This window comes from Etheostoma spectabile, chromosome 5 (genome assembly GCF_008692095.1).
Source record: "Etheostoma spectabile isolate EspeVRDwgs_2016 chromosome 5, UIUC_Espe_1.0, whole genome shotgun sequence".
Classification (NCBI taxonomy): domain Eukaryota; kingdom Metazoa; phylum Chordata; class Actinopteri; order Perciformes; family Percidae; genus Etheostoma; species Etheostoma spectabile.
The window spans coordinates 7,634,097-7,661,593 of record NC_045737.1 but is presented as its reverse complement, the minus strand read 5'-3'; the positions used below and the strand labels follow the sequence as shown (position 1 = coordinate 7,661,593).

General features: G+C 40.4%; 5 protein-coding genes across 10 annotated transcripts; 4 read left to right on the top strand and 1 right to left on the bottom strand.

Moving 5' to 3' along the window:
• Positions 1-364: 364 nt before the first annotated feature.
• si:ch211-102c2.8 (trichohyalin) lies at positions 365-12,450 on the top strand. 4 transcript variants are annotated; one of them, XM_032515844.1, is made up of 28 exons: positions 365-476; positions 921-1,074; positions 1,168-1,268; positions 1,362-1,416; positions 1,505-1,633; positions 2,288-2,830; positions 3,609-3,683; positions 4,609-4,716; positions 4,807-4,888; positions 5,005-5,149; positions 5,269-5,361; positions 5,448-5,548; positions 5,671-5,797; positions 5,920-6,039; positions 6,825-6,938; positions 7,082-7,312; positions 7,412-7,474; positions 7,575-7,670; positions 7,917-8,018; positions 8,260-8,391; positions 8,484-8,716; positions 8,821-8,947; positions 9,029-9,112; positions 9,199-9,410; positions 9,618-9,644; positions 9,832-9,907; positions 10,038-10,250; positions 10,563-12,450. In XM_032515844.1, exons 2-28 carry the CDS (start codon positions 1,008-1,010, stop codon positions 10,626-10,628), a joined length of 3,522 nt encoding a protein of 1,173 aa, XP_032371735.1. In that variant the 5' UTR covers positions 365-476; positions 921-1,007; the 3' UTR covers positions 10,629-12,450. The 4 variants fall into 4 exon arrangements, with proteins under 4 accessions (XP_032371735.1, XP_032371734.1, XP_032371733.1 ...); XM_032515843.1 differs by having other exon boundaries at positions 366-476; positions 5,436-5,548; positions 9,618-9,638; XM_032515842.1 differs by having other exon boundaries at positions 366-476; positions 5,436-5,548.
• Positions 11,985-27,410, bottom strand: ccdc117 (coiled-coil domain containing 117). 2 transcript variants are annotated; one of them, XM_032515870.1, is made up of 6 exons: positions 27,399-27,410; positions 14,436-14,826; positions 14,239-14,289; positions 13,867-14,139; positions 12,960-13,106; positions 11,985-12,840 (listed from the first exon to the last, which is right to left on the bottom strand). In XM_032515870.1, exons 2-6 carry the CDS (start codon positions 14,576-14,578, stop codon positions 12,597-12,599), a joined length of 858 nt encoding a protein of 285 aa, XP_032371761.1. In that variant the 5' UTR covers positions 14,579-14,826; positions 27,399-27,410; the 3' UTR covers positions 11,985-12,596. The 2 variants fall into 2 exon arrangements, with proteins under 2 accessions (XP_032371761.1, XP_032371762.1); XM_032515871.1 differs by lacking the exon at positions 27,399-27,410 and having other exon boundaries at positions 14,239-14,286; positions 14,436-15,567.
• On the top strand, positions 15,967-19,725 carry tcn2 (transcobalamin II). Of its 2 annotated transcripts, none has more exons than XM_032515867.1 (10): positions 15,967-16,107; positions 16,385-16,461; positions 16,705-16,891; positions 17,047-17,216; positions 17,686-17,838; positions 18,311-18,483; positions 18,597-18,771; positions 18,854-19,034; positions 19,134-19,252; positions 19,381-19,725. In XM_032515867.1, exons 2-10 carry the CDS (start codon positions 16,404-16,406, stop codon positions 19,440-19,442), a joined length of 1,278 nt encoding a protein of 425 aa, XP_032371758.1. In that variant the 5' UTR covers positions 15,967-16,107; positions 16,385-16,403; the 3' UTR covers positions 19,443-19,725. The 2 variants fall into 2 exon arrangements, with proteins under 2 accessions (XP_032371758.1, XP_032371757.1); XM_032515866.1 differs by having other exon boundaries at positions 16,005-16,107; positions 16,394-16,461.
• dguok (deoxyguanosine kinase) lies at positions 20,416-24,335 on the top strand. Its single transcript, XM_032515869.1, is given in 8 exon segments — positions 20,416-20,983; positions 20,986-21,048; positions 21,546-21,655; positions 21,749-21,948; positions 22,650-22,797; positions 22,966-23,081; positions 23,577-23,676; positions 23,876-24,335. Coding segments are annotated over 8 exon segments (981 nt in total). The 5' UTR covers positions 20,416-20,766; the 3' UTR covers positions 23,903-24,335.
• Positions 24,550-27,133, top strand: LOC116689330 (nodal homolog). The gene is given in 4 exon segments (XM_032515868.1): positions 24,550-25,082; positions 25,483-26,046; positions 26,049-26,290; positions 26,647-27,133. Coding segments are annotated over 4 exon segments (1,242 nt in total). The 5' UTR covers positions 24,550-24,799; the 3' UTR covers positions 26,800-27,133.
• Positions 27,411-27,497: the final 87 nt, after the last annotated feature.

Below are 27,497 nucleotides of genomic sequence, written 5' to 3'. Positions count from 1 at the left end.
TTTAAGTAAAAAGTATCGTATTGGTATCGGTATCGGCAATACGGACCCTATATGTATTTGGTATGGGATCGATACCAAATTTTGCAGTACCGCCCACCACTACTGGATATCGCCAAGTTCGCTAATTATTTGTACGGTAGGCCAAAAGTGACAAATAGTGTGAATTCTTTCCTCACCAAAAGCTTCTTCCTGTCAGTTTGGAGAATGCTTTGAACCCTCTTTTTTTAGACATTTATATTAGGAATAAGAACACATTACAGGCAATATAATTGTATCGCTATTTTGATGCACAGACTGTCTCCTAACAGCCCTGCCAGATCTCTACTGCGCCTCTTGGCGCTAATTTTGCCGCTGTGCTGCGGGTGGTGAGCTGTTTGACGGTTTCCATGGCAATCTGAAGCTCCTGTCAATTAAGCACCGCCGCTCAGCACGGAAGTTTAGCATCGATGCTAAGTCTCCGCGTTTGACTCCCGAAAGTAAGTATCTAGGTTGCTGATGTTTTTACTCAGTACAAACATAGACAGTTAAACAGTTAAAGAGTACAATGGTGGTTGAACGATTAAGTGATATGATTTATCTTCATATATGTAAATGAAGTCATTAGGGAGTTTTAGCCAGACTAACGTTAGCCTCTGATAACTATATGTGGTTCTATGTGGTTAATCTGGGCTAAGAAAATGGTATTTAGCACTAATTTTACTGATATTACATTATCTTTCAGTCATGGAAAGTTAAACATTCGGCATTACGTTACAGCGTTAAGGTGGACTGATTTGTACAGCTGTAGTGTTCATTTTGGGGAGTGCGAGGAATTTACAGTCTTCTCAGTGAAAAGAAGTGTGTTTGGCTTGCTAAGTTAAATTGTCTTGGTTTCCTGGACAACTGAACAACATAACCCCCCACTCCTTACAACTGCCCAGTCAGTCTTAACCAGAGGACACTGAGGATTTGTGCGTCTCTAGCGTGCTGCTGGGTGGATACTGGATACTTGTCTTCAGCTATAGGCAATGGCTGACAGAGGCCATGGCAGAGCAAACAGAGACGCAGAGGACACAGATGAGCTTCTTTACACAGGTTTTGTATCAACAGTACATCTATATCATGTATATTTCACCCTCTTGGGAGTTTGTACGTACTGTTAGTGACCCTTTTGTCATGCCTTGTCAGATCTTCACAGCAGTGTGTCTGGAGTGGACTCTCCTCCTCTCAAACTGGACCACTGTGACCTTCTCCTAGATGCTATTGATGCTCAGCTTGGTCAGCTGCAGGTCTTTGATTTTTATTCTGTCTTTTGGCTTGTCTGTATGTATGTATGTACGTGTACGTATACATGTTTTGAACAGTGTGATTGATGTATGCAGGTCCAGCCCCAGAAACATCAGGCAATTTCTAGAGAGCATGATCGCAGTGATGCAGGTCATTTTTATCATAACACACACCTTATACCAAATTAAAAAAAAAAAATTTCACGTGATAATCTGTGTTTTAATTTGTTTTTTTCTAGCTCCTCTCAACTTGAGTCAATCGCTGAGCAAAGACACAGGGCTTGGGAGTACTACTCAAACAAATGACACTCCTACTTCTTGTCTTGATTTGATGTACACTCACTCACACACAATGGAGCAAACAGCAGGTAATATGTCAGTATTAGTATCATTAACGGAAAAACACAAGCATTGATTAACTTAATTCCCACAACACTCGCGAGGTGCCAGTATATAGTTGCCATGCAACCAGTAGCTTTCTAAATTGTCACTCCTAACTTGATGCTAAAAGGGGGGGGGGGGGGGGTTGACACTGTAGCCAAGTGGCATACTAGTATGACTTTTTATGATTTATTTTTATGGCATACCATACTATGACATACTACACTTTTATTCTTTTATGGCATACTAGACTATGACTTTTTAAGACATTTTATGGCATACTACTATAACATACACTTTATGACATACTTTTATGGCATGATATACAATGACATTTTTAACCATACCATACTATACTATGATTATTATGGCATACCTTGACTTTTTAAATGAAGTTTTTACGGCCTTATGCTACATGACCATGATACCCTTGAATCTATGCTTATATTACATCATTGGCTAAAACGTCTGCTGCAGATAATTGCCTGTTGAAAAAATCTATTTGTAAATTGTGTGTGGAGCAGAAGATTTATATATATATATATAGTTTAGCAGCCGCAAAAAATGTTTCTGAGGCCCGCCATTGGCCTGTGTGCTTCCTTTGCACAAAAGCACCCATCTCTCCTCTGCTCTTCCCCCAGAGAGTAGCACAAGCTGCCAGGCTGGTCTCATTACTCATGAGGAAACTAAACTGAGGTTAGACAGAAGGACAAGAGTCAAAGAGGAAATAGAGACTCAGAGGGAGCAGGTGATGTGGAGGCTCCAGAGGCTGCTTGGAGACACCTGTAACGAGGGAAGGATGACAGGAGTAACCCTCCCTACTTCAGACAGCATCTGCACTGAGGACTTTGTCAGATGCTTCAGAGATGAAATGGTCGAGTTGACATTGCCAGTGAGTAATGTGCAGCAACTTGACGAAGAGGCTGAGAGGACAGAGATACTAGACTGGGATACTTCCCCGGGTGAACAAAAAGGACACAGTATGCTTAATGTCGACAGAAAAGGAACAATGACTGGGGAAAGCAAGAAAGAAAAAAACACAGAGACAGCTCACTATTGTCAAAGAAAGGAACTGGAGAAATGTGTTTATGACAGCTACGGAGTTGGTACATCATGTGGTGAGCAAGCAGGAGCTGGAGGGACAAACAGCACACCACATAGGCTTGGGGATGATGGCAGTTGCAGTGAGTACTCACTTTCCAAACTCTTGCTGATTACAGTGCCCAAAAGATTAAATCTAACTCACTAAATGTGCCTCTTCCTACATCTAATGGGCATATTGCCTTGAGATTTACTGAGCCCATTCATTACCCTCAGGATGAAACCTTTCCTTTCTGGATGTGATCTTTTGCAATACCCTTATCGCAGATTTCAACTTTGCACACATACACAACCTAATTAGATTGAAATATGCAGAGCACATTCATGAGGGTGAAGCTTTTAATGAACAACCCCATGGCTTTTCCTTAAGTGCCACCTGAAGGCTAAAACATTATATCTGTATCCCCAAGAATAGTACAATGAGTATATTGTTTGTAAATGTCCTGTTGTTATATAGCGCTTTTCTAGTCTTAACGACTACTCAAAGCACTTTTCACATAGTACAGGATATATTCACCATTCACACACATTCATACACTGTGGCCGAGGCTGCTGTACAAGGTGCCACTTGCTCATCAGATATACACTCACACACATTCACACTCCGATGCGCAGCACCGGGGGAAACTCGGGATTCAGTGTCTTGCCCAAGGACACTTCGACGTGGGACTGAAGGGACAGGGATTGAACCACCAACTTTCCAATTCGCAGGCAACCGCTCTACCACTGAGCCACAGCCGCCTTGTAACAGCCCTTTTGTATCTTGGGTTGTAGTTTACACTGCAGCATACTATAACCTGCCTCTCGACATTTATTCCCCTTACTTTTATGGGTCCTGTACATTTTTTTTTCTTCTTTCAGTCCACAGAACAGACGTTACAGAACATGAAACCATGCGGCAGAGCAGCACTTCTCCTAAGACCAGGAGCTTGGCAGGTACTACTCACTGATTACACTGCTCCTGCAAGCACAGTCTAGCAATTTGTCTTGGAAATTCATTCTTTACAAACAAAAGGGTAGTTACTCTATAACACTTTACAATAAGGTACACAAAAAAGGGGTAGTTACTGTTTTTGAAAGAGTAACAAATGATTGGTTACTCTTTTTCAGAAAGGGTAGTTACCCTTTTTCAAACTACTTTTAAAAAAAGAGTAACTACCCTTCTGAAAAAGGGTAACTACCCTTTTGAAAAGGGTAACTAATCATTTGTTACTCTTTCAAAAACAATAACTCCACTTTTATTGTGTACCTTATTGTAAAGTGTTAATGAAAATTTGATCGTATTGATAGATTAGCCGCTTGAGATGTAGCATCTTATTTTCAAGGGGGTCCTATAAACAAAAATGCAAAAACATTATGAAACACAAACAAAAACAGCATTAGATAACAAACATACACTGCAAATACACAGATACAGACAGCACCCTCACCCTCTCACCCACACCCCCAGCCCTCAAGTGTTGAAAATGTAGTACAATGATCCAGATAATAAATCAATTACATCAGCATGAAGAGCAATTAAAGCACTGTACATATAGTTTATGAGAAGCACAGATAAACTGAAGATTGTAAGTGCATACAAATTAAGAGCATAAACAGGTTGTTTTAAGATGAGAAAATAAAGACGTCCTGGAGCAGCAGAAAGAGGTAAAACAGGAAGATTATTCCAGTCAAATGGAGTGTTGTATTGGAATGACCTGCATCCAAAATTCAGCCAACAAACAGAGCTGGCAGCACAAACTAAATGATGTAAGAGACAATGTCTGAAAGCAAACTCTTAAAATGCAGAAAATGATAGTAACTAAAGTACAAAAAATATTCATGAAATTACAGTTCACATCAATTGTGTGTTCCCCCTCAGGATGGCGCTCTCTCATACAGTCTGTCACGGCCATGGATGACTACTGCACCGACCAGAGTGACTACGCCACACCCACACCAGAAGAAAGCAAACCTCCATCTACATCAGGTAAAGCAAGATCTGACTGTGTATTCCTTTGTGAGTCCACAGTAACAACATTTACCTGTCACAGAATTTGCCCTTTTTTTGTTTACTAAGGCCAAAAATCATCTTATGGAAACGTACATAACCAAAAACCTGCTCTCCGTAAAGCAGAGCGCAACAAGAGAGAGACTTACAGGTAAATCACATGGTAGAACATTTAAAAACTAACTTTTTTTCTTTTCTTGAACACTTTTTAATGATTATTTGGCACATAGTTCTGACTAGAACACTGCGCATGATTGTGTATCTCAGACTTGTGTGTTCTTTGGAGGACAATGACAACGACACAGATGAGGAAATGAATCACTGGAGCAGTAGGTGCCGGCCTGAGAGGACGTCAGAGAAGATGCACTCTGATTGGGCAAAGATGAAAATGCGCCTCTCTACACTCCGACAAGTGGGAATAAGTCTCCCAGTCATATTTAGTGTAGAAAAATGTTTGTATGTCATCTGTATTCATTCTCTTGTGTACATGTGTAGGATAAATCACTAAACTGGTTTGTGTGACTGGTACAGAATTGTGAGGAGGAGGAGCAGACACTCCAGGACAAGAAGACTCAGTTAAAAGATGTTGAGCTCTGCCTTTCTGAACTTCAACAGAGAAGAAAGGTAATGTATACAGTAGTTTATACAGTGCGTACAGAAGTCTCACTAATACTCACAGTTTATGGTATATGTCCCAGCATGCTTTGCAGGAATTAGAGAAACTGACTGTAGAGACAGCAAAAATGGAGAAGGAGAAGAGGACTCTGGAGTTGGTTCTGAGAGACAGCAGGGCAGAGAAAGACTCTGTTAGGTACAAAACTAAACTCCTACTAACTGTGTTATACACTGTACATCAACATGGTAACATCACATTGCATCAACATAATCCTTTTCTGTATAAAGGGTAGTAATACAACTCTGAATGTGTTGTAGTTGCCAGCTGCATGAGCTGCAGAGACAGAGAGAGTCCTGCATCCTCGAGGTAAGAGACGTGAAAGAAGAACTCGCAACTCTGAGTCAAAGTAAACAGACTCTGAAGGATTCAGTCTTCGCGGAGAGGGTAATGACACCTGAATCAAGCAAAATGTTAATCCTTGGTTGTGTTCAGTCATTCACGTGTTTTAATACAGAGGGTGTTGTTTTTTCAACAATTTTTGTGTTGCTCCACTGTTCCACAAACAGCCCAGTGTCGTCATGTCAGTGCTGGAGAGAGAGGAGATGGAAAGACAGCTGGACAATGCCAAAACAGAACTGTTTGCTGAACAGCGACGTGCAAGAGAGAAGCAGGAGTCCTTGCAAGAAGTACCGTGTTAAAGCCTATTCGTGTCTATAATTATAACTATAACCATAACAAGATTAAAATAGTTTAAAGTATTAGAACAGCGGGGTGCATGGATAGCTCAGTTGTAGAGTGGGCGCCCATATGTAGCGGCTCATTCCTCGACGCAGCGGGCCCAGGTTTGACTCCGACCTGTGGCTCTTTATTGCATGTCCCCCCCCCCCCCCCCCTTCATGTCTTCAGCTGTCTTGTTAATAAGGGCCTAAAAAAATATGATGTTAAAAAAAGTAATAAAACAGTATTCACACTTTGAAAACCGAATAAAACATCCAAAATTATTAAAATATTTTTAGTGTGATAGAGTTATATTTTCAGATGAGGAAATACCACTAAAACATTTTAGCCAATCAAATTATAGGCTAGTAATGGGTTTGTCTCCAGTGGGACTTAGGTTGTTCACCATAGTGTAGAAAATGAAATGTAAATTATTTTAGGTATTCAAAGACTTTTACCTGTTAAAGAAAATAGGCATGTTGTTTCCTAGAAGGTTTTAACAATTTGGGGGTGACTGCAGGTTCTAAACTCTATTTCTTTTGCAGTATTTATGTATTTATCAGTTTCTTGATATTTGGATTACAGGATCACAGATTAAAAATTATGACTATATTGTGAATGTGTCATTTCAGTTTTGCTGTTTTCTTTGCAGTTTTTGTTTAACACTTTGAGTACAACTACAGTGGGAAGGTATTTATTTTGATCATGTGTGAAAATATCTCTGGATATGTGTTTCTGTGTGTTCTCGGAACAGAAGTTGGAGGAGACTCGTGAGGAGCTCCAGAGGGTCACAGAGGCGGAGAGCTTACTCAGGAACAGCTGTGCTCATCTGGAGGAGGAACAGAGGCAGAAAAAGGATCACATCGAGGTGGCACCAAATTACATGATACGCTTATTTCTAAAAAATCAAAAAATCCAATAGCTGTTAAGCAAATCTAAATCCAATTTTTGTTTATTGATTTTTTTGTTTTTGACTATCCCTACTATTTTTGTTGTATCTCTTTCTATCAGGCGGTAGAGTTTCAAGTAAGCAAGCTGCAGGGTGAACTGGGAGAATGCAAGATCAGAGTGGGTACTCAAGAGAAGATGTTGGCCCAGAAGGAGCTGCAGCTACTAGATTTACAGGAACAACGTGGGGCCTTACAAGCAGAAAGTGATGGACTGAAGGGGGAGCTACAACGCCTGAAAACCCAGCACTGCAATGCACAGAAAGAGGCCCATGAACAAGCTCATAGAATGATGGTATGTGCTGTGTTTTTTCATGGCTACAAGTTGTGTTTTTTGTAATGTAACATTAAGTAACAGACCATTAGAGTTCCTCTTTTTTTTTTTTAAATGCAGCAAGCAGCATTAAAGCAGCAAAAGAAAGAATTGGCAATTGCTCATGAGCAGCAAATGCAAAAGGTGACCAACATGTTTTCAAAACTACAATACTGATTCTTCAAATGACAGCATCACAGTTTGATTAATGATACAAAAATCCCTCTGGCTGTTGTGTCCTCAGGTTAATAAGCAGACTAAAGAGGAAAAGGCAAACACTTTGAAAGAACAAGCTCTGTCTCACACACGACACATTGAGGCCTTGAAAAATTCCATCCAGGTCAGTGTATTTTTGTGAACATATGAAATCCACTCCCTCACTATCTCGATGTAAACTGTTTGGTGTACAGTCTGACCCAAAGTATCTTGCACTGCCATAAATGCATGTGTTGTATGTTAAGATTGTAAGTATTAAAACCTAACTTTTCTATGTTATTCTCATGATTATTGCACTGTACAACATACTTACCATAAGTGAAACACTCCACAGGATTACTTTTCATGTAATCCTTTCTTCATCTGGCAGCTAAAAGAAGAAGAGGCAAAGAAGCTGAGGGATTCTCTGGAGCAGCAAAAGCAGGAGGCAAAGAACCGGGAAGAAGAGCTGCATGTATACGCTTTGGAAAAGGTACTAATCCTTTTATAAATACAATATTTTTCCTCGCAATTGCATGTTATGCACAGTATGGATCCTTTCAGGTTCACAAAGCAGTAGAGGAGGAGAGGAAGAAGGGGGAGGCAGAAAAAGTGGAAGCAGTGCAGGTGCACTGTGGGATACTGGAAGAGCAGAATAGAAAGAGGCTGAAAAGCATGAGCATGGTTCTGTTCTTATTCCATTCTCTTTCTATGATTTTCTTTTTATCTGGAAGAGAGTGCAGGAGATGGAGAGTGAAAGCTGTGCGCAGCAGAGAGAGCAGGAGTCTTTGCTGGCTGTTATTTGCAAATTGCTAAAAGAGGAGCATCAGGCTGAGCAGAAGAAGCTGCAGAGACAGATGGCACAGGTGCAAGAAAACCACAGGAAATAATCATTTGCAGTCACACAAAGAAATATGGTGCTGTAGAAAAGCTGACATGGTGTGCTCTGTGGTCACAGGAGAGTCAGAGGGCAGTGCTGCGGCTCGAGCAGGCTGTTCAGCTGGCGGAGAAAGAGGCCGACAGGCTCCGGGTGATGCTTGAAGAAAGGGAGAGGAGCCATAACCAAATCACAGCTGAACTGGACCAGCAGCTCAGGCACTGGGCCAAGGAGCTGGCAGCAGAGTGCCAACATCTACACCTCTTAGTGGAGCAGAGTGGAGCCAAACAAAGTTCTGTGCACCTCACTCCCAGGTACAAATTCCTGCTCTAGTTTACATACATGTCTGGTTTAGAAATGTGACTATTTTAAAGGAAACATGGTGTGCTTCCAGTTCTCATGTCTTTGTATTGTGCAGTCCTACAGCAGCTGAGGCTCTAACAAACCTGAGGACACTAAGAGAGAAGTTGAAGCAATTGATTAACCATCTACAACGGGAGCTTGATTCACAGAAACAAACCACCGAGCAGCTGAGAGAAGACAAGGTATAGCTCAGAATGGGCCTAATGTTTTAAAATATAGAACAATAAATGTATGCATGAAAACCAGTTCATATTTTTTTTCAGGAGCGCGAATTGAGCATCCAGAGGCAACAGCTGAGGATGAACAGAGACCAAGCCTTGGATTCTCTAAAGGAGCGTCTCATTCAGGTTTAAATTTACACACTCTGTAAAGCACATACCTTCGACACAAAAGAACTCACCACTCACTGCATTAACGCCATTTGCTTCTGCAGGAGCACATTGACGAGTTAAGCAGTCTGAACTGGCATCATATGTGTGATGGAGGGGCTGAGGGAGGAGGAGTGGCGGCATCACTTCGCAAACAGCTGAAGGCCAAAGACTTGGAACTCAGGCAGGTTCAGAGGAGCATGGGTCAGTGGAAGGAACAGACTGCAGCGCGTCTGGCATGCAAGTTTGAAGAAGAGTTGACAGCGGAACTAGAAAGGTAACATGCAAACATACAGTCATAAACAGAGGCACATAAATGTTGTTCTTTCTAAGTTTTAAGGAGTGATACTATTTGAAAATGTGAATCAAATTTGCTCTTCTTTCAAAAAAATGCCAGAGAATCCAAGAAAACTTTATGATCCATAGGATGGAAATAAAGAATTATTATGCTTTGCTATATTTAAGTTTTGCTCTAATCCCACAGGTGCAAGACAAAGTTGTTAAGGTGCAGGTAACTGGTTTCTGATGACATAGCTACTAACCAGCTGTCTGTCCTTACAAGAGCATGATCTCACCTCAACTCACTGGGCATCTTATAGCATAAAAGTAACACTGTACCTGGCGACTAATAATTCTTTCTTGTAGTTATGTTAATTATTCACAACAAACAACTTAACAAACAGAGGTTTGTTTTCCAGAAAACCATCAAAGACTCAAGAGGAGAGTCAGAGAAAGTGTGAGAGGCCTGAAGGAAAGATGGTGTTTAGTGCAAAGGTAAATGTGTTCCTGTTCCTGTGTGGGCACAAACACCAAGCTTTCAGACATATATCACCTAAAGATATATCTTATATTCATTTGTTTACCGACAAAATGCCTCTATCTCTCGGTTTCTCTTTCCCATCAGGAAGCTCAGAATTCGGTTTGCTCTGCCTCCTTCCATGTTGTGGCCTCTGCTGCCTCCCACAGCCCCTCAGACGTGGCTTCATTTAAGCTTCTACGTTACCTCCAGAGCAGAGTCAAGCAGCTCCGCGTAGAGAACCAGGCCTACACCCAGAGCCTACACTCAGAGCCTGCAAATACAAGCCCTTTAGATTTGGCCGGATCCTATCTTACAACAGTGAGTATATTGGTTGAATAGCCACTAGCTGCATCCACAATGGTGACAAACAAGTATACTGCAGACATTACTATTCGATGCATACTGCCGTTTTTACATTTATAAATGACAACTAGTAATGTCCTCTAGAAGCACCACAAGAAACAAGACACATAATCCCAAACTAGCTGCTTGTCCTCTGTAAGAGGCCTCTGTAAAAGTACTTCCACTGTACAATGAAAAACCAACTCTGGCAGTGTCAATAACATTCAATAATTATCATTTTTGTGCTTGTTTTCATTATAATATGTAATACTTGTGTCTACTTGCTAGATCACTCAAGGTCAAGACGTTACTGGGATTCAGAGTCACTCATCAGTCAGGACAGTCTCAAGTTAAGGACAGGCAACCTGTGTGTGTTGCAAACACCAGTAATATAATGTAATGCCTTTCAAGCTATTTTCTGTGGCCATAGAAATGAATCATTTACGGTTACGTGTACTCAGGAGGGCAGGTTAACAAGCAGGTCACAGTGACAAATTACACAACCCAAGATTTGGTCATTTAGTTCACATTTTTTCTGTGTTAAGGCAGTTAAATTTTACAGCTTCAGCTTACAATAACCTGTGAATAGGCGATAAACTGACATTTCACCAAAGACCATGTGAGTTGTGTGAGAACCTCATAAAGCAGACAGGTCTTTATGGGAAAACTGTGTCTGATCATAAAAGATGTTAAATTGTACCAAAAAAAGATTTTGTAGATATCTAGCAAGTTCAAACTAAATTATGTCATTAGCATTTAATATAACGACTTAACTGACTTTGTGAAAATGTTTTGTCTTAATGTAAAATAATCCACTGGGACTGACGTCACCTTTTTAAAAGACGGTTTCCCTATAATCATTTGTTAGCCATGCTTCTGTTTTACAAGGTGTTTCAGCAGGCTGGAGGAGTTGTGTTGTTGGATCTCCCTGTGAGATCAAAAATGTTTAAGAATGTAGGACCAGCACCTGTTTAAAAAACTATTTGCCAAATCATAATTGTCAGCATCCGTCTTGTAATCGGAGCTGGCCCCAACTGAACTGATAAATATAAATCATCCTTAATTAGAACAATGACATGGCTCTAATTTACTTAAAACAGTTAATCATTTAATTTTGATAGACAAATTGGAAGTTGTTTTTAATAACCTAATAGTTCATGGATTAAAACCATACTTAGCTAATTTTTTGTCAAAGTATATGTATGCATATGGTCACTTCCACAGGGTTAGTCCTGGACCCCTTCTCTTCCTGAGGTGAAGAGAACACAATGATTACACTGTTCACCAAACAAGACGATTGCTTTCACTTCACTGAAGTAAGATTGTGTCCAACTATGCCATGCAGAATCTCTACATGGACAAAGTAAGAGTTTATTTAAAACAAATAAAAAACTTGAACACATGATAACTCGTTGCAATTCTGGTAATTTATTTATGAAAATACAATCAAATCATAAAAAAATGTGCATTTCCACGACTTCTTTACGAATTTCTCAGAGCTCACAGATGGAATACTCGCTTAGCACTATAGGAAGATAAACATCTATCACAACAAGAACAAAAGCAAGCAGGAAGCTGTGCACAAATGTGAACAAACAGGAATATTTAGTGTCCTGGTAATGCTATCCAGAAGCTTAACATAAAAACTGTACAAAATTCAGATGCTGCACACTGATGTTTAACAAAGAATAAAGTCATATTAACCCTTGTGTTGTCCTCCAGGTCAGAAAATGGACAAAAATTTAACATTGGAATGAAAGTGATCAATTGTATTTGCAGGAGCGTTGTATGGAATCCAATCAATTTTTTGTGGTAATTGGTTAAAAAGAAACCCATTTTTCAGATATAGACATTTTTTTAAAGGGGTCAAATTTGACCTGAGGACAACAGGAGGGTTAACAGTACACCAGTGAGTTGTTGGTCAGGCTTTGGCCAAAATATGTACAAATTATCTTATTTCTAATGGCAAAGGTTAATTCTGTAATTTATATCAAATTGGTTATGTAAGGCCGTCTTTAGAACTTTTCAAAGTTTTGAGATCATGACAGGTGTCTTAGAGATTTAAATAAATAATACTCATTAAGTCAGCGTTATTGTTACATAGTTGTATGTGATTATATTGAGAAAAAAACTAAACTGAGTGACTGTAAAGCAAAAGATGTGTTGCACAACTATCTAAAAAAAACGCACAATATTCATGTACAGCCAACGTGCCTTGCCAAACTGACCAACTTCAAGAGATTCTGAGTCCTTTGTAGTCTTTTTTGCGACTACAATTTAAGTCTTTAACTTTACCATGGTTTCTACAGTCATCAAGCGCCGTTACATTTCCATGTCCTCCTCTCCAGAGCTGTGGGGTACAGGAAAGCTGTACAGAGAAGAGTGTGTGTCTGCTGTTGGACTGGAGGGGTTGAGGGGACTGTGAGGGGTGGGAGATGGGCAGGGAGTCGGGGGTTGCCGAGATACTGTCTGTTGTTTACGCTGTTTCTGTAAGGAGCCCTTTCGCTTCTTACAAAAGGGATCGTCTGGTGGCCGCCACAACACCAACTCCATGCAAGAATGGCTCCTAAAGATATGACACAAAATAAATGTGTGTGGAGCTTTTCAAAGAGGGAACAGCGCAACATCAGCCATGTTACTTCATGAAACATTAAACGTTCCAATAACAACATTAAGAGAACATACACGGACTGGGCTACCGTGTGCGGTAGGATGTCGCTGATGCCGCGCTGTAGACCCTCCTTCAAACTGTCAGAGATTACCAGCACTGGCCGTCTCGGGGCTGGCTCTACATCCAGATCTTCATCCTCATCATCATCCTCCAGTGTTATTCTGTAATACATAAAGGCCACTGTATTTTCTTGAAGAAATAAAAGTTATAGTATGTGTTGATGTCACCTTTTCATGTGATACAACTCCCAAAGCCATCACCAATACTAAATGGCAAACAACTCATTGTGGCAGGACAATGAACAGGACACCTGCAAAACTAGGAAGGGAACTAGCAAACATCTTGACAATGTAAAGGTGAATGCAACGGAAACTACCAGACAGTCTGTGAAGTGTATTTAAAAATGTGACATATGTGTTTGCAACAGATTTTGATACATTTTAAACTTGGGCTGAATCTCATTTCTCTATCTTACCCCTACCCCTACCCCTTACTCTAGGTTTTGCGCGTTCACGTGAGACCTAGTGCTGTCCCATTACTCTTTTTGATTAAGGGCTAGGGCTAAGACAAAGGGGAGTATACCCCTTCAAACCAAGTGAAAATGCAAGCTTACTTGTAAACAAGGGCTATTGTACAACAAGCAACAATGGCTGCCGCATTGACCTGAGAGACCCATAAATCTAACTATTTTTGGCTTAAATAATTGATAATCGGCTTGTTAATAATTTTTCTCCTTTCTTTAGACATCAGAGTTGTGACCCACAGTAACGCGAAAAAATAATATAGCAAGACCATACGACAGATTCCAAGATGGCTAATTCGATTTTTGGTCATATGGTATAAGTTAAAGTCTAATTCTTCAAACAAGCAAGAAATCAGACAGTTTTTTGCAACTTTTTGCACACACAGCTTGTTGCATACCTGTCTTCAATCTCCTGAAGTTTCCTCTGAGCTGCCTCTATCTCCATGCAGGAACTCTCTGCCTCTGGTCGCGACAGAGCAGAAGAGGGCTGTGGCAAAGTCAAGTTCTCAGATGCTGGGCAGGGCTGTGAAGGTGCAGGGCTGGCTTGCTGGGCAGGCAGAGGAGGGCAGCTGTTCGCTGTAGGCCAGTCTTGACCAATGCTAGTGTCTGTGTTCTCTGAAATGTTCACTTCTGCCTCGACCATTAACCTCCTCCTTTTAGCACTGCATCCCCTGAGAAAACATTGAGATATTTATGACAACACCCAGTATGTGACTATTCCAAGCATTGTGAATTGTTAAGACGGCTCTTTCCATGCATCTCTCACTTACTCATCATCAACTCTCCTCCTGTGCTTCCTTAGGCATCGTGTCTCCCAGCTGCTTTGGAACACAGAGACGGATATGTCAACACACATGATACATGAAACATGTCAGGTTAAGATTGAAAAGTTATTTTAAATGTTGCATTTGTATTTCTAACATTTGCATGGAGTGACTTTGCAATCTCCAAATCATCTGCTACATACTTGTTAGATAGAGCTGCTCTCTGTAGGTGACCAGAAGTACTTGGAGATCCGAGGTCAAATTCAGGAAGGCTTGTGGGGCCCGAAAATGAATACATGGCTGGCAGAAAGCCCAATGCACTGCTTGTAGGAGCAGGGTGATGCATGGTCGTCCAGTCGGTGAAATTATTTGAACAGACCCATAGGTAGATAACTACAAACGGATCTGATCTGGAACATCAGTATTGATACCAATCAGATAAACGGCAAAAATATATTTTCTGTAACCTAACGTTACATGGCGCACAAGTTATGAATCTGTTTACACAAGGGCAGCTGGCTGATTAGCTAGCTAGCTAGCTACAACGCAACTGCTGCACGTACTATTAAACTTAGTATGACGTTACAACTAAAACTATTATTTATACGTGACATTGCTATACACAGTGACAGCTAGCTACATCCCTGCGTTAATTAACAACTTTGAATATGCCCACCAGACATATAGCTCTAGCGTTACAGAGAGACCAGCCCCTTTTCGTGTTTTTGTTGTTGATGTTTAGCTAGCTAGCTAACGTTAGCCAGCATCCGTCAGTTCACTGTTTTCTTTTGGAATAATGATGCCATTAAGCCATTAGAAAACAGCAACAAGCTCTACATGCCCAAGTCTTACTAACTTAATCTTGATACCACCTGCGAGCAGATAGCTCCTGTAGTAAAGGTCCTTTTGGTGTGAACTGCTTGAATGGTAGGCTGAAATAAAATGACGCTAGCTAACGCTATTCTCATAGACAGACTGAAGATTAGCGCCAGAAAACTCGTCAAGGTTCTAGAAAGTGCGGATGTTACGTTAAGTGAATTGTGGGAGGTGTAGTTACAGATGGCAAACGAGTTACTACAAAGTTTGTGTTGAACACTGTGCGACACAGAAACAAAGATAACAAAGTGAAGTTTTAGTTAAAGCGTCAGCACCAGTTGTAGCTACTTACGTTGACTAACTTTAGTTAAAATGTCAGTTTTCACGATGCAACTATTGACCAAAAGACGATATGTGTAAAGTAAGATTCTAGACAGCTGCCTCTTGTACGTTGGTATTTACCAAAGAGTATATGTGTTGACAAGATAGTTTCCTCTGCCCACAGATCTTATGCTGCGTTCAAGGCAACTGGCACGGCAATCAACCATATAAAAACATAAACAACAATGACCCCTGTTGATAGTGAACAGACACTCGTGATTAACAGATACATAGAAATAAATAGGCAACGTAAAGTAATTCCGCACATTGTAATCAAAACAATACTCATACGATTGTGTACTACAGGTTATGTTTATTTAATGAAGCCCTTATGTTGCCGACTAGAAATCGCTAGTATCACCCATAGACCATTATATCAATATATATATATACAGTCTATGGCATCACCTAACGCTAGCTAGAAGGACTTGTCTTCCTTTTTTCCTGAAACGCTACCAAGTCGCGAGTCGTTACTTGAAGTCGTAATTTACAGGCTAAAAATTGTGTCTGGAACACAGCGTTTTTCTATGGTTTCGGGTTTAAAGGGACCGTCTTGCTTTTGTCATCGCTTTGTCATCTCAAATGACGAGTCATGTGACAGTGAGATACTATAGCTGTTGTCTCCCCCTGATCTGTTCTTTCTCAGCTTGGATTCTTCACACTAGACTCTCTATCGAGGTAAGGCACTTACAAGTTAAAGCTTACAATCTAATTACGAAATCGCGATGACAATAATAATGATCTTGTAAAATTTACCTATCCTCGTTAATGGACTATTCACAGGCATTTTGCATATATTTTAGATTTATTATTTGACATCTGTGTACCTGTCGTTCTCAAATACGTGAATACTTACATACTAAGCATTTTATTTCTTCCCATTTTACAGTAGGCCTATTATCTGTATTTGTTAGCCTACTTTAAAGTTGGCTATAATAGTGATTTCCACTGTTAGTGTCAACAGGTTGCCCAGAATGCTGTCTTTGGTCATAATCACAGGTCTTCTTGCCTTTACCTCTGGTAAACCATGTGGTAAGTATTTTATGCTTCATTTAGTGCAGTTATCACCAATCCTTAAAAACCCTGACGGCTCTTACTGAAACTGTTTGAACACCAGAAAAACCCATTTTACAAATAGACTAACTCACTTGTTTGGACATTCACTGATTGTGCAATTACCAACATCATGTATGCATGGACTTCATATTGCTTGCTCATTTACAAGTGTAATTGTCAAATTACAAAGATTCTTGGCATTTTTATATTTTAATCCAGATACTGAAGCCAACCGTGAGCCGTACCTGTCACTCAATAAGAATCTCCTTCACTCTCTGGAGACGCTGGAAGGACTCCCCAATCCTAGTGTCCACTTGGCATTACGGCTTTCTAATTACCACAACCTTGCCAAAGAGAGCGAACACCTGAATAGACTGAAAAACTTTTTGCACAATGACATTCAAAGGTATTGCACTGTTTATAAATGCCCTCGTTCTTCTGTGTTACTTATTGTTGGGACACATCACATTTAATGGGATTTTAAATCTGGATGTCCATTGAGTTTATATTTTTTCCTTGATGTTCTCACCTGAACCCGAGTCACCTGTGTGTCTTTCTCAGCTCTCTCTCTAACAGCCAATCCGTGGTCGGCCTCATGGCGCTGTACACTTTGGCTTTGAAGTCCTCGTGCTACGACCACAACACAATCACCTTCACCGTCGGGGAGAACAGTGAAACGCTGCTGACGCACCTGAAGAAGCAGATGGAACAAGAAAAAGAGCATATTGCTTGTAAGTTTTCCTTTGACCTTCTGGAGGCCAACGGTTGTCATAAAAAGTGTTCACCGTTCTGTTTAACATTGTGCGACAAAATAAGTTCAAAGTTTATTTAGTGTGGATATTTCTTCAGAAGGGAAATCCAGGAAAATTGAAAAGACAATTCAACATTTTTATAATTTATATGTTAAGTATTTATGTTATTGCTAACATTATCAATAAATGTTATTTTGATAGTGATTCTAGCTTTATAGAATTTAGGTAGAGCCAATTATTTAAATAAAATATTGAAAATAAATGTTTTACTTTTTGAAGGATTCTGATTTTAATTTCAGTTTGGATTGAATTAGTCATTAGAACAGCTATTGACTTATTCCATCCAAACTGATATAAGGAGAAATCAAAGTACCTTTTCATTTCTTGAACATTACAGTCATGTTTCAATATAAATTGGTTTCTTTTATTTCTTCTCTCCTTTGCACAGTCAGCCATCGCCCTTTGACCAACTATTACCAGTACTCTCTGGGTGTGCTTGCTCTTTGCGTGAGCGGCATCAGGGTCAACAACCATGTCAGCAACAAGCTCATCAAGGCAGTAGAACATGAGCACCTCAAACAGGGAGACACTGAGAGTACTGGTGAGTGTAACCTCCCTAAATCCTTTCTTTTAGCTGTTGAAATAAACATTAAATAGATGTTGAGCAGAAAGGGATGCATCGCAATTCTTAAAAATGATCAATAAAGTTAGTGTACTTACCACTCATACTGTGGACTAAGATGTAATGCTGCAAACTGTCTATGGTGGAGTGAGATAGTCTGAAAGATAAAACGTGCTGTTTTGTTGCGTTACATTAAGAGTCATACAGTATTTCAAACAGATGCATTACATAAAGTTACTTCCGATTACCTTGACTAGGGAGTCATCTCACAGACATTTGCCAGAATAAAAGGTTTAGGGTGGGAACGTGTACATAGCCTTAGCCTCAGTTCTGTTAACACTACCACAATGTTCACTGTATACGTGAGGAATCCAGGTGTAGTTCTATCCTGTGCTTCACGTTAAACTCTCCCTCTGTCTGTCACATACTTTATCCTACTTTCTCTCCCTAGATACCTATGCCATGGCTGGAATGGCACTCCAGTGTGTGAAGAACGCTGGTTCTCATGTGCAGAACGCTGCTGAGCTGGACACAGCCCTTAGCAAGATCAAGCAGAAGCTCTTGGCTTCTAGTAGGACAGACGGTCACATTGGCAACGAGTTCAGCACAGGCCTCGCAGTTCAAGTAAGGATCTTTTTCCTTATTTTTCCGTTCAGCTCCCTCTGTCTCTTTAATTGCATTAGTTTCTACAGAACACAATCTTTGCAGCTCAAATGTTCTTCTTTGTTGTGTCCAAGGCCTTATTGGCGATGGGCAGCCCAGTTGCAGAGTGTGCCGCCTCAATGGAGGCCATGAGGACAAGTGCCAGAAACAACATATACCACAACCCCATGTCCATATCTCAGATCCTGCCAGCTCTCCAGCAGAAGTCCTACCTAGCGGTTGAAAGCATGGACTGCCTCAATGAGAGTGGTATGCAACTTTTTTTTTCTACCCACTGTGGCCACTGTGATTTCACTGTTCATGGTGTGTGTGTGTGTGTGCATTCTTACAGACACTTTAGTGCTGGAGCCCATTGATCCTGTGGTGGTTTTACCTAGCCAGACCAAAGTGACTGTGATGGTGGAGGTGGTGACGTCCAGCGGGGCAGCTGCTATTTACTCTGTGGATGTGCCTAAGGACAGCTCTCTGTTGGACGCCCTTGAACTTCTCAAGACAAGATATGTTGGCTTCACGTGAGTTCATATAATGTACCTTTTGTGCGTGTCAGCTTTTTATAGCTTAAAGTCCTGTATGCTGGCCTACGTTGAGTCATATTTAATGCTGTGTGGCAGGTTTGAGACCGAGTCCAGCCTGTGGGGACCTTTCCTAAGTGTGGTGAACGGAGAGCAGGCCAGACAGAGCGACCGCAGATACTGGCACCTCTCCTCTGATGGCAGCGCACTCAGTCAGGGTGAGGACACACACACACACTTACATTACATTGGAACTCACTGATAGAGCATTCTCTTTATTTATTTGAGCTGCAGCTTTAATTTCCCGTTGGTGAAAAAGAAAAAGAAATGCTGTTTTTTCCCTCAGGTATCATTGATTTCAAGATCGAGGCGGCTCAAAAGATCACCATCAAAAACACAAGCTACTGAGAGGCAGTCACTGCAGATGCAAGAGTGACTGATGAGGACCAAAAAGCAGTTCAATCCTTTTTCTATTCTTTGTTGCCTTAACCAGTGGTTATACTTAAATTGTCTGATGCTATAAATGGTCATAGTGGTTTCACAGATTTTTTTTTTCTTCCATTTCAAGAAGGTTTTAAGCTTTAATAAAACTTTAATTTAGAACTAATTGAACAGATTTTTTAAGCTTTGGATTGTAAAATGAGTCTGAAATGTTTATTCCTTGTCTTACAAAGCGTGATTGTGCTTTTTTAAAAACAATTACAAAAAAGTTGTGATGGCTGTTTGATGAGTTTTTGTTGCGTTTGTGTTCTTGTTACAAATAGGAATGATAAGCAACTGGCACTTAATTAGATTTCTTTATAAAGAAACACACTTTAAAACACATTTAATCAAAGCTATGCAATGTGGGTGTAATTAGATTTTTATTGCATGTGTGTTAAGCATCTTTATCATGAATTATGAACGCTATTTGGCATATTCACACTTACAGTATTGTAAAACAAACTGGTGCCTCATCATCTTTTTGCTGTTGAAATGATTTATTTCTCATAGCTGACATTATAACATGGTATTGATTAATGGTTATTGGAGTGTTACAGTTTTTTTTGGAGGGGGGAGCTTTACATTTCACAAATATGTAAAAATGAAAAACACAGCATAAATACATAGACAGTTAAACATAAATAGAAGTAAAGCAACTGACCTTATCCATCTGTGGAAATCTAATGGCAAGTACATCCGGGTTCTTTCTATCTTTTAACTGACACCAACCATGGATGTAGGAGAGCTTTCACCAGCTCAAACTTTGCTGTAGCATATACGTCCTTATATATGTACGCTAAACGTATGAAATCCAAATCAAGTATGAATCTGTAATTTTCCAGAAATGTCCTCTTCAAACGCGCGGATAATTTGTATTGCCTTTTTAAGGCCTTTATTGCGAAATTACAGGACAGGACACCGGAAGTGATTTGTGCTCTTACTGTTTGTACCATTTTGGACACTGTTGTGCAACTTTATGACTTTATGACACTTACCTTAATAATTTGACTTCGAAGTAGCTAGTTAATATGCGAAGTTATTGGGAGAGCGCTACAGAAACGATTTAGCCAATGTATTGGCGTTAATTTGCTTAACATATTTGACTATACATCGATTATAAAGTTCATGTTCGCACACATCATGGAGAGGAAGAGCTAGCTACCGTTACCTTGAGTCTTTACTGCTCACTCACATAAGCAAGCACATGCAGATGAATGTGATATTCTCTCTGTAAACTAGTTACTTCATAATGTCGGCCCTCTATCGATGTGTTCCGTTCAACCGTGTTTCTAACTTAAAAACAGTGTCGATACAGGTCATGAGATTTGGATATAATGTGCCTCCTCCACAGTGGAAGACACCCGACAGCCTCCTGCGAGTTGAAAACACAGACACAACACAGACAACGAGCCGAAGTAGTATGGCTAATAATTCAAGGACGCTCAGTTTTCCTGGCTCGAGGGGCCTGCAAGTTCAACTGAGAATGGAGTGAAGAGGGAAGTGAAGAGGGTTTCTATCGAGGGCAACATTGGTAAGATAAATATACATTATCTTTACAGATAATTTATAGATATATAATTTACAGCATTTCAAAATAAGAGGATTTTTTGTGCTAAACTACGAGTGTAATATGCAGTGTTTGAAAAAGTCATCAGATCTTAAATAATTAAAATAAAATAAATGTAATACTCATACACTCAGTTACAAGTAAAAGCAATGCATTCTCCCACTGAAGTGAAAATACAAACGTATTAGAATTAAAACACACTAACTTATACTAATGTACAAAAAGTAAAATTACTCATGCAGAATGACCCATTTCAGAATAATTTACATCACTGGGATAAAATTAGTATGCATTAATGTGTTTGTCACTTTTAAAGTTGCAGCTGGTAAATGTGGATCTAATTTTAACAACTGTATTACAGCTATCTGGTTTAATCTGCAATATATCATCATTTATGATTGAGTTATAATAATCTGAATTTGTAAAGTAACTCTCCTGTACTATGTCCTCTCAAATATCAGCTGTTGGAAAATCAACCTTCGCAAGACTCTTGCAGGCAGCTTGTCCAGACTTGGAGGTGGTGGCAGAACCTGTCAGCAAGTGGCAGAACATTGAAAGTGGGACCTCGAAGGTGCGTGCCGTGCACATTTCCTGACCACTACATCCTTTCACAACAAAAATCAAAGAAAGTTAAGCTACCCGTCTCCACTTGTGTCCTTGACAGGGGACAGATGCATCCCCCCAGACAACAGTCAGCAACCTGCTGCAGATGATGTACCAGGACCCACAGCGATGGTCGTACACATTTCAGACATTTTCCTGTATGAGCCGGCTGAGAACGCAGCTACAGCCTCCTCCGCCTCACCTGCTCCGCTCAGAGGGAACACCTCTCCAGGTGTATGAGCGCTCCATCTATAGCGACAGGTGAGCGAGTCAGGGTAGGACGGTAAAGTGAAATTGAAATAATGTACAGTGGCTTGCATAAGTTTACACACCCATGCTAAAGTTGATTGGGTGGGTATTTTAATTCCAAAGGCCAAGGGAACTTTATCAGGATACATAGTGTTCTGATCCATGAAATAACTGGCCTTTAATAATAAACATCTGCCTGCTTCTATGGGAATTTAACATAGGGGTCTGTATACTTCTGCCCCCTGTATTTTAAGGAAGAACATTTATTTATTTACTATACATTATTCATTCACAAAGAAAAGTGGTGTCCTTAAAAGGTTGCATTTCCCCAATTTCTTTTAATTAAGCCATTAAGATCAATTTCCAAAAGACGTTTTTTTATTGTTCTTTTTAATCAACTTTAGCATGGGTGTGTAAACTTATGCAAGCCACTGTAAGAGGAACTATAGTTTTGACAAGACCCATTAAACCCAGAATCTATGTGATGTTCTCTTAACCAAAGCTATTATTATATAAGAAGAATGAGCACTTCACTATCCATAAATTCACACATTACAAAATTATTGTTATTGTTGGTAATAATCAAAATGATGCTAACAATAGAATTAGCATTAAATGGTTATATGTATTCAACAAAATTGAGCAAATGCATTCTACTTTGTTTTGTTTGCTTGAACCTTAACCTTTAAAAATTAGCCTCTCTGTTCCGTCAGATACATCTTTGCCCTGAACATGTTTGAGCTGGGTTGTATCAACTCTACAGAGTGGGCAGTCTACCAGGACTGGCACTCTTTCCTGGTGGAGCAGTTTGGACACCAGGTGGAGCTGGAGGGCATCATTTACCTCAGAGCCCCACCAAAGGTATGCTGAACACAAGAGATTTCATATGACAATTTCAAGAGAGACAATAACTCACAAGCAAAAATGTGTTTTTGCAGCACATAATTTTAGCTAGTGTTGTTTGTATTTGTGTTATTGTTACTGTAGCATTACATTCTTGAGAGTTTCACTCTATTTTGTTGTTTTCAGAAATGTAAGGAGCGTCTCGCGCGTCGGGGCAGAGCAGAAGAGAAAGGAGTGAAACTCGACTATCTGGAAAAGCTGCACGTTCAACATGAGAGGTGGCTTGTTGAAAAGAGCACTGAGTGAGTGATCGTGTCCGTTTGTCCCCTTCAAACTTTTATGTGTTGAATATTTACAGAAACTGCTGAACTCTAAAACAATTAGATGAGCTTTAAAAGTGTGAAGTCTCACTTTTTAACAAGTATGAAGATTAGAGACCAATTCTGATACATTTTTGTAACCAGTTGGCCAGTTGGTGAATGCAGACCTGATCTCTGCACTGTAAAAAAAACAAAAAACATCACACTTAAAATTGGTATTTAGCGGTTATGATCGGTAAATGATCCTGCCAGAATCTGGTATGAAAATGAAATAAATTCCAAAAATGACAAATGCTAGTGATGGTACAGCCACTGTGTTAGATGATGCTCTACTACGTGGGCTACAGATGTCTGTTTGTCAGTCATCATTTAAAATGGCGTCCCTTGCAGCTGTTTGTTGCTCGGCTGTGAACAGCAGAGGATCAGCAGTGTGTGGTCTGAGGTGGTCAGTGTAATACAGCCCGACTCTCTTTTCAGGATACATTTTGAGAAGTTGAAAGACATACCTGTGTTACAACTGGATGCCAGTGTTGAGTTTCAGAGCGACCCAGAGGTGCAGGAGGAATTCATAACAAAGGTATGTTTATTTATTGCACTTTGACAAAATTGCTTTGCCAGGGTAAACCACGTGAGCGCCCTGTCCTAATGTTTGAGACCAAATTGCTACTCCTCACGGTCTTTGATCCAAGGAGAATCGTGTCCGTCTTCTGATCTGACATTTGATTTATGTCATGTTTCTGATCCATTGTGATCCTAAAGTTCCCTCTCGTACACAGATGAAGACTTTCTTCAGTGCTTTGTGAGAAGACAGTCATCTGCTAAACATCTGCAGGGGAAACCGATGAGACCAGTCGGACCTCAGTCAGTCGCCTGTGTTCGCTGATACATAACTGCAAGTGAGCCTCTCACAGAGTGAAGGAACTATAAAATAATATAAAAGGTTAAGCTACAGGACCTACATGAAACTGACATACTGAATTTTGTGTTACCTCCAAAGAGACTTTGATTGTTAGTTTTTTTTTTTTTTGTTCATTCATTGTTCACTGGCTATTTAAAGGTACTTCCAATACTGTGCTGTTAATTCCACTTAAATTAAAAATGTAAAAATATAACGGAATGTAAAAACTGTGCTGTCACTACTATGACCATTTGGAACCTTGTTTACTGAGCATCATACCGTTCTTGTGTATGTTACTGTTTTACACATTCCTGATAATAAATGAAAACCTTTGAAAATAAGTTAATCTATTGTTTATTTTATTATATATATATTTTTTTACATTTTTCTTTTATTCTTAGTTTCTGCATGTGTGAAATTTGACTTTACTTCTGCCACTGCCACTAAACAGAAAGGTGCCGATGGCTGTACAGCATTGCAAGTGTTATTAGTTGATAGATCTTTACGTTTCAAAAGGATTAGGCTCCTGAGGGAATATAAAAGGCCAGGCAGATTGACGGGACAATGACCTTGGCTAAATGTTTTCTTTTTCTCCCCCTCTGGTGTGCTCTGATGATCAGAGGGGCTGTTCAGATGCCTGGAGTGGTCAGGGGTCATCAAAGGGCAGCTGTCCACTATAAAGGGGCCTGTCTGGAGCTCCGTCTGCACATAGCATCATTTCAGCCTGAAGCCAGCTGGAGGAAGGAAGATCTTTGCTTCTCTCTAATTATTGTTGGAGTAGATTTTGTGGGTTTCAGTTCAAATGGAAGCCAGAGTCCTGACAGTTTTTGGCACATTCCTCCTCTGCTCTTTTGGAGTCGTTTTCTCCACACAAAGGCACAGAGATCTCACAGGCCTCGAGACCAGTTCAGCATTCAGAAATCTCTCATTTAATCGCAGCAGATACCCTCTGTACATGCTGCAGCTGTACCGCTCCTTCAGGACTGCTGATTCCTCATCGCCAGTAGCTATTAACACCATTACAATGCAAGGTGACAACCTGTCAGCACACAGTTCTGACTCCATCCTAAGTCTGATGGCCAGAGGTGAGTAAATGTTTAATTATGTTTCTTTCAATGCTTATATGCATCACTGGGTATACAGCATGTTATGTACTGTATGTGTTAGTTTCTCCACAGTGGAGTCTATCTTCCAGCAGCTCTTTGGTTGCAGGATTATCTGTGTTATCAGACCCTCCCTTTTTTACAACCAAGCAAGTGTCAAAATGCTTATTCCACTTTAAAGGCTTTCTCTGTTTATGTGAGAGGGTGTGTATATTAGCCCTCAGACGTCCTTGCACAGGGGGGTTCAATACACATCCTGTCCTGTTTACCCTCCCACTCCACTATTTTGACATTTGTCCAGGGATCTGGTTTGCCCAGAAACCTTTGGACTGTTGTGTGTGAAACTGGGTTCTTGTTTACAGTTCTCTTGTCTAATTTTCAGGTTGCCATCAAGTGGGTGAAAGATGGACAGTCACATTTGACATGTCATCCATCTCTACCAATGAGATTGTGCAGCTGGCAGAACTTCGGATCAGACTGCCTACTTTCTCTGGCTCCAAGCGTGCCACCTTGGATTTATATCACTCTGGAAAGAGTTGTAACCATGGCAGCACATGCCAGGATGAGCACCTTTTCCTGGGGAGCTTAGACACATCCGCCAGCAGCACAAAGTCTGCCTGGAAGGTTTTTAACGTGACTGCTCTGTTAAAATACTGGTTGTACCAGGGAGATGGAGTGCCGAGCCAAGAGGCCTCAGGAGAACCTGAGGCGGACCATGGGAGCGGTGCTGGGGATGAAGGTGACATCCCTGACAAGTCAATCTTCAAGAATTTGGGATTTAGGCAAAGAAAAATACACCATCCAACCACGAATCGGGTCATGATGGTCATCTTCTCTAAGCACAACCTGCCCCAGGAAGGCCAAACAGCCCACAGTCTCATTCAAACTGTGGAGAACTCCAAGTATGTGACAATGGACAGAGTCAGCAGTGACAGTCAAAGTCGACGCCAAAAAGGAACAGAATGGAGAGAATGAGGGTGCCTGCAGGAACTTCACCTACTCCTGCACCAGCAGCAGAGCCGCCCCAGAGGCCGCTGTGTCGGAAGGTAGACATGTGGGTGGACTTTGACCACATCGGTTGGGACGAGTGGATTGTGCACCCTAAACGCTACAATGCATTCCGCTGTGAGGGAGAGTGTCCCACACCACTGGACGAGTCCTTCAACCCGACCAACCATGCATACATGCAGGTGAGATGACAACTTAAGGTTTAGTCCCATTTAGCTCTATAGAATCTTAAACAATCAGTTTTTTGTAAAGTCACAGGTGTACTGTGGTTAGGGGTAGCGCTATCTGTGGGGGCTGCTTGGCTTGGGAACCAGAGGGCGGCTGGTTCAAGTCTAACATGGACTAGTAGCTGGAAGGGTGCCAGTTCACCACCTGGGCACTGGCAAGTTGCCCTTAAACAAGGCACAGAACCCCTAACTGCTCAGGGGGCAGTCCAATCACTAACATGTTTTTCCAATTGCGTGTGTATGTGTGTGTAAAATAACAAAGTTGAAAACAATCAATGATCATTCAAGTAATTCTTCTTCTTATTCATCAGAGCCTGTTGCAACATCACCATCCAGAAAGAGTATCTTGCCCGTCCTGTGTGCCGACACGTCTCAGCCCGCTCTCCATGCTGTACTACGAGAATGATGATTTGGCCCTGCGGCACCACGAGGACATGATTGTTGAAGAGTGTGGATGTCACTGAAGGCCAGCACGTCACTGGTTTCACTGCAGGCCCAAAAGCAACTACTGACGGAGCATAATCTTGAACTTTAATGCAACGGCTTCTTAAACGTCTTCATGTAAACATTAATGTTCAATTATTACATTTAAAGTTCCTAGTCATTACAACAGGATCTGAGTGTTAAGTTTGAAGGACAATATATTTCATCCATACTGGGTGGTACACAATAGTATATATCTTTAGTTAGGAGAAAGCTCTGTTATGCAAATGTAATATGTTGTGTCTATTTATACATTATAATGTATATTTTGTACATAAAATATGAAACATATATTAAAACCTTATTTTGACATGACTGTTTTTTTGTGTTTTTGAATGCTCCACTATTGAATTTGAGCAATTTCAATATAGTTTTTGAATATTAGGTACTTTCTATGTGAATTCATAAATACTACAATTAAATAAGCTTTTTGTAAGTTTTTTCGCACAGCTTGAAATTGACCACAGATTTTTTTAAATTCAGGAGGAATTTACACAAATTTCCGATGGTTTTCAAAGTAAAATATTTCAGTGCTATAGATTTAGTACTATTTAATTTCAGTAATTTACAAGATTTAAACATGGCTATTATTTGCTTCCATGCATAACTTTATGATTTGCAGTGTTTTAAAATATGTACAGCATACAGGACAGGAGTTTGTCATTTATTTGAATTTCAT

Excerpts from the sequence above, each read along its gene's own strand:
- si:ch211-102c2.8 (XM_032515842.1), top strand. The coding sequence starts at position 1,008 with ATGGCTGACAGAGGCCATGGCAGAGCAAACAGAGACGCAGAGGACACA. Across the intron at positions 1,075-1,167 it reads AGATGAGCTTCTTTACACAG|ATCTTCACAGCAGTGTGTCT; the intron begins GTTTTGTATCAA and ends ATGCCTTGTCAG. Across the intron at positions 3,684-4,608 it reads TAAGACCAGGAGCTTGGCAG|GATGGCGCTCTCTCATACAG; the intron begins GTACTACTCACT and ends GTTCCCCCTCAG.
- ccdc117 (XM_032515870.1), bottom strand. The coding sequence starts at position 14,578 with ATGCATCACCCTGCTCCTACAAGCAGTGCATTGGGCTTTCTGCCAGCC. Across the intron at positions 14,140-14,238 it reads AGGAGGAGAGTTGATGATGA|GGGATGCAGTGCTAAAAGGA; the intron begins GTAAGTGAGAGA and ends ATGTTTTCTCAG. Across the intron at positions 12,841-12,959 it reads CACACGGTAGCCCAGTCCGT|GAGCCATTCTTGCATGGAGT; the intron begins GTATGTTCTCTT and ends TCATATCTTTAG.
- tcn2 (XM_032515867.1), top strand. The coding sequence starts at position 16,404 with ATGCTGTCTTTGGTCATAATCACAGGTCTTCTTGCCTTTACCTCTGGT. Across the intron at positions 19,035-19,133 it reads ACAAGATATGTTGGCTTCAC|GTTTGAGACCGAGTCCAGCC; the intron begins GTGAGTTCATAT and ends GCTGTGTGGCAG. Across the intron at positions 19,253-19,380 it reads TGGCAGCGCACTCAGTCAGG|GTATCATTGATTTCAAGATC; the intron begins GTGAGGACACAC and ends TTTTTCCCTCAG.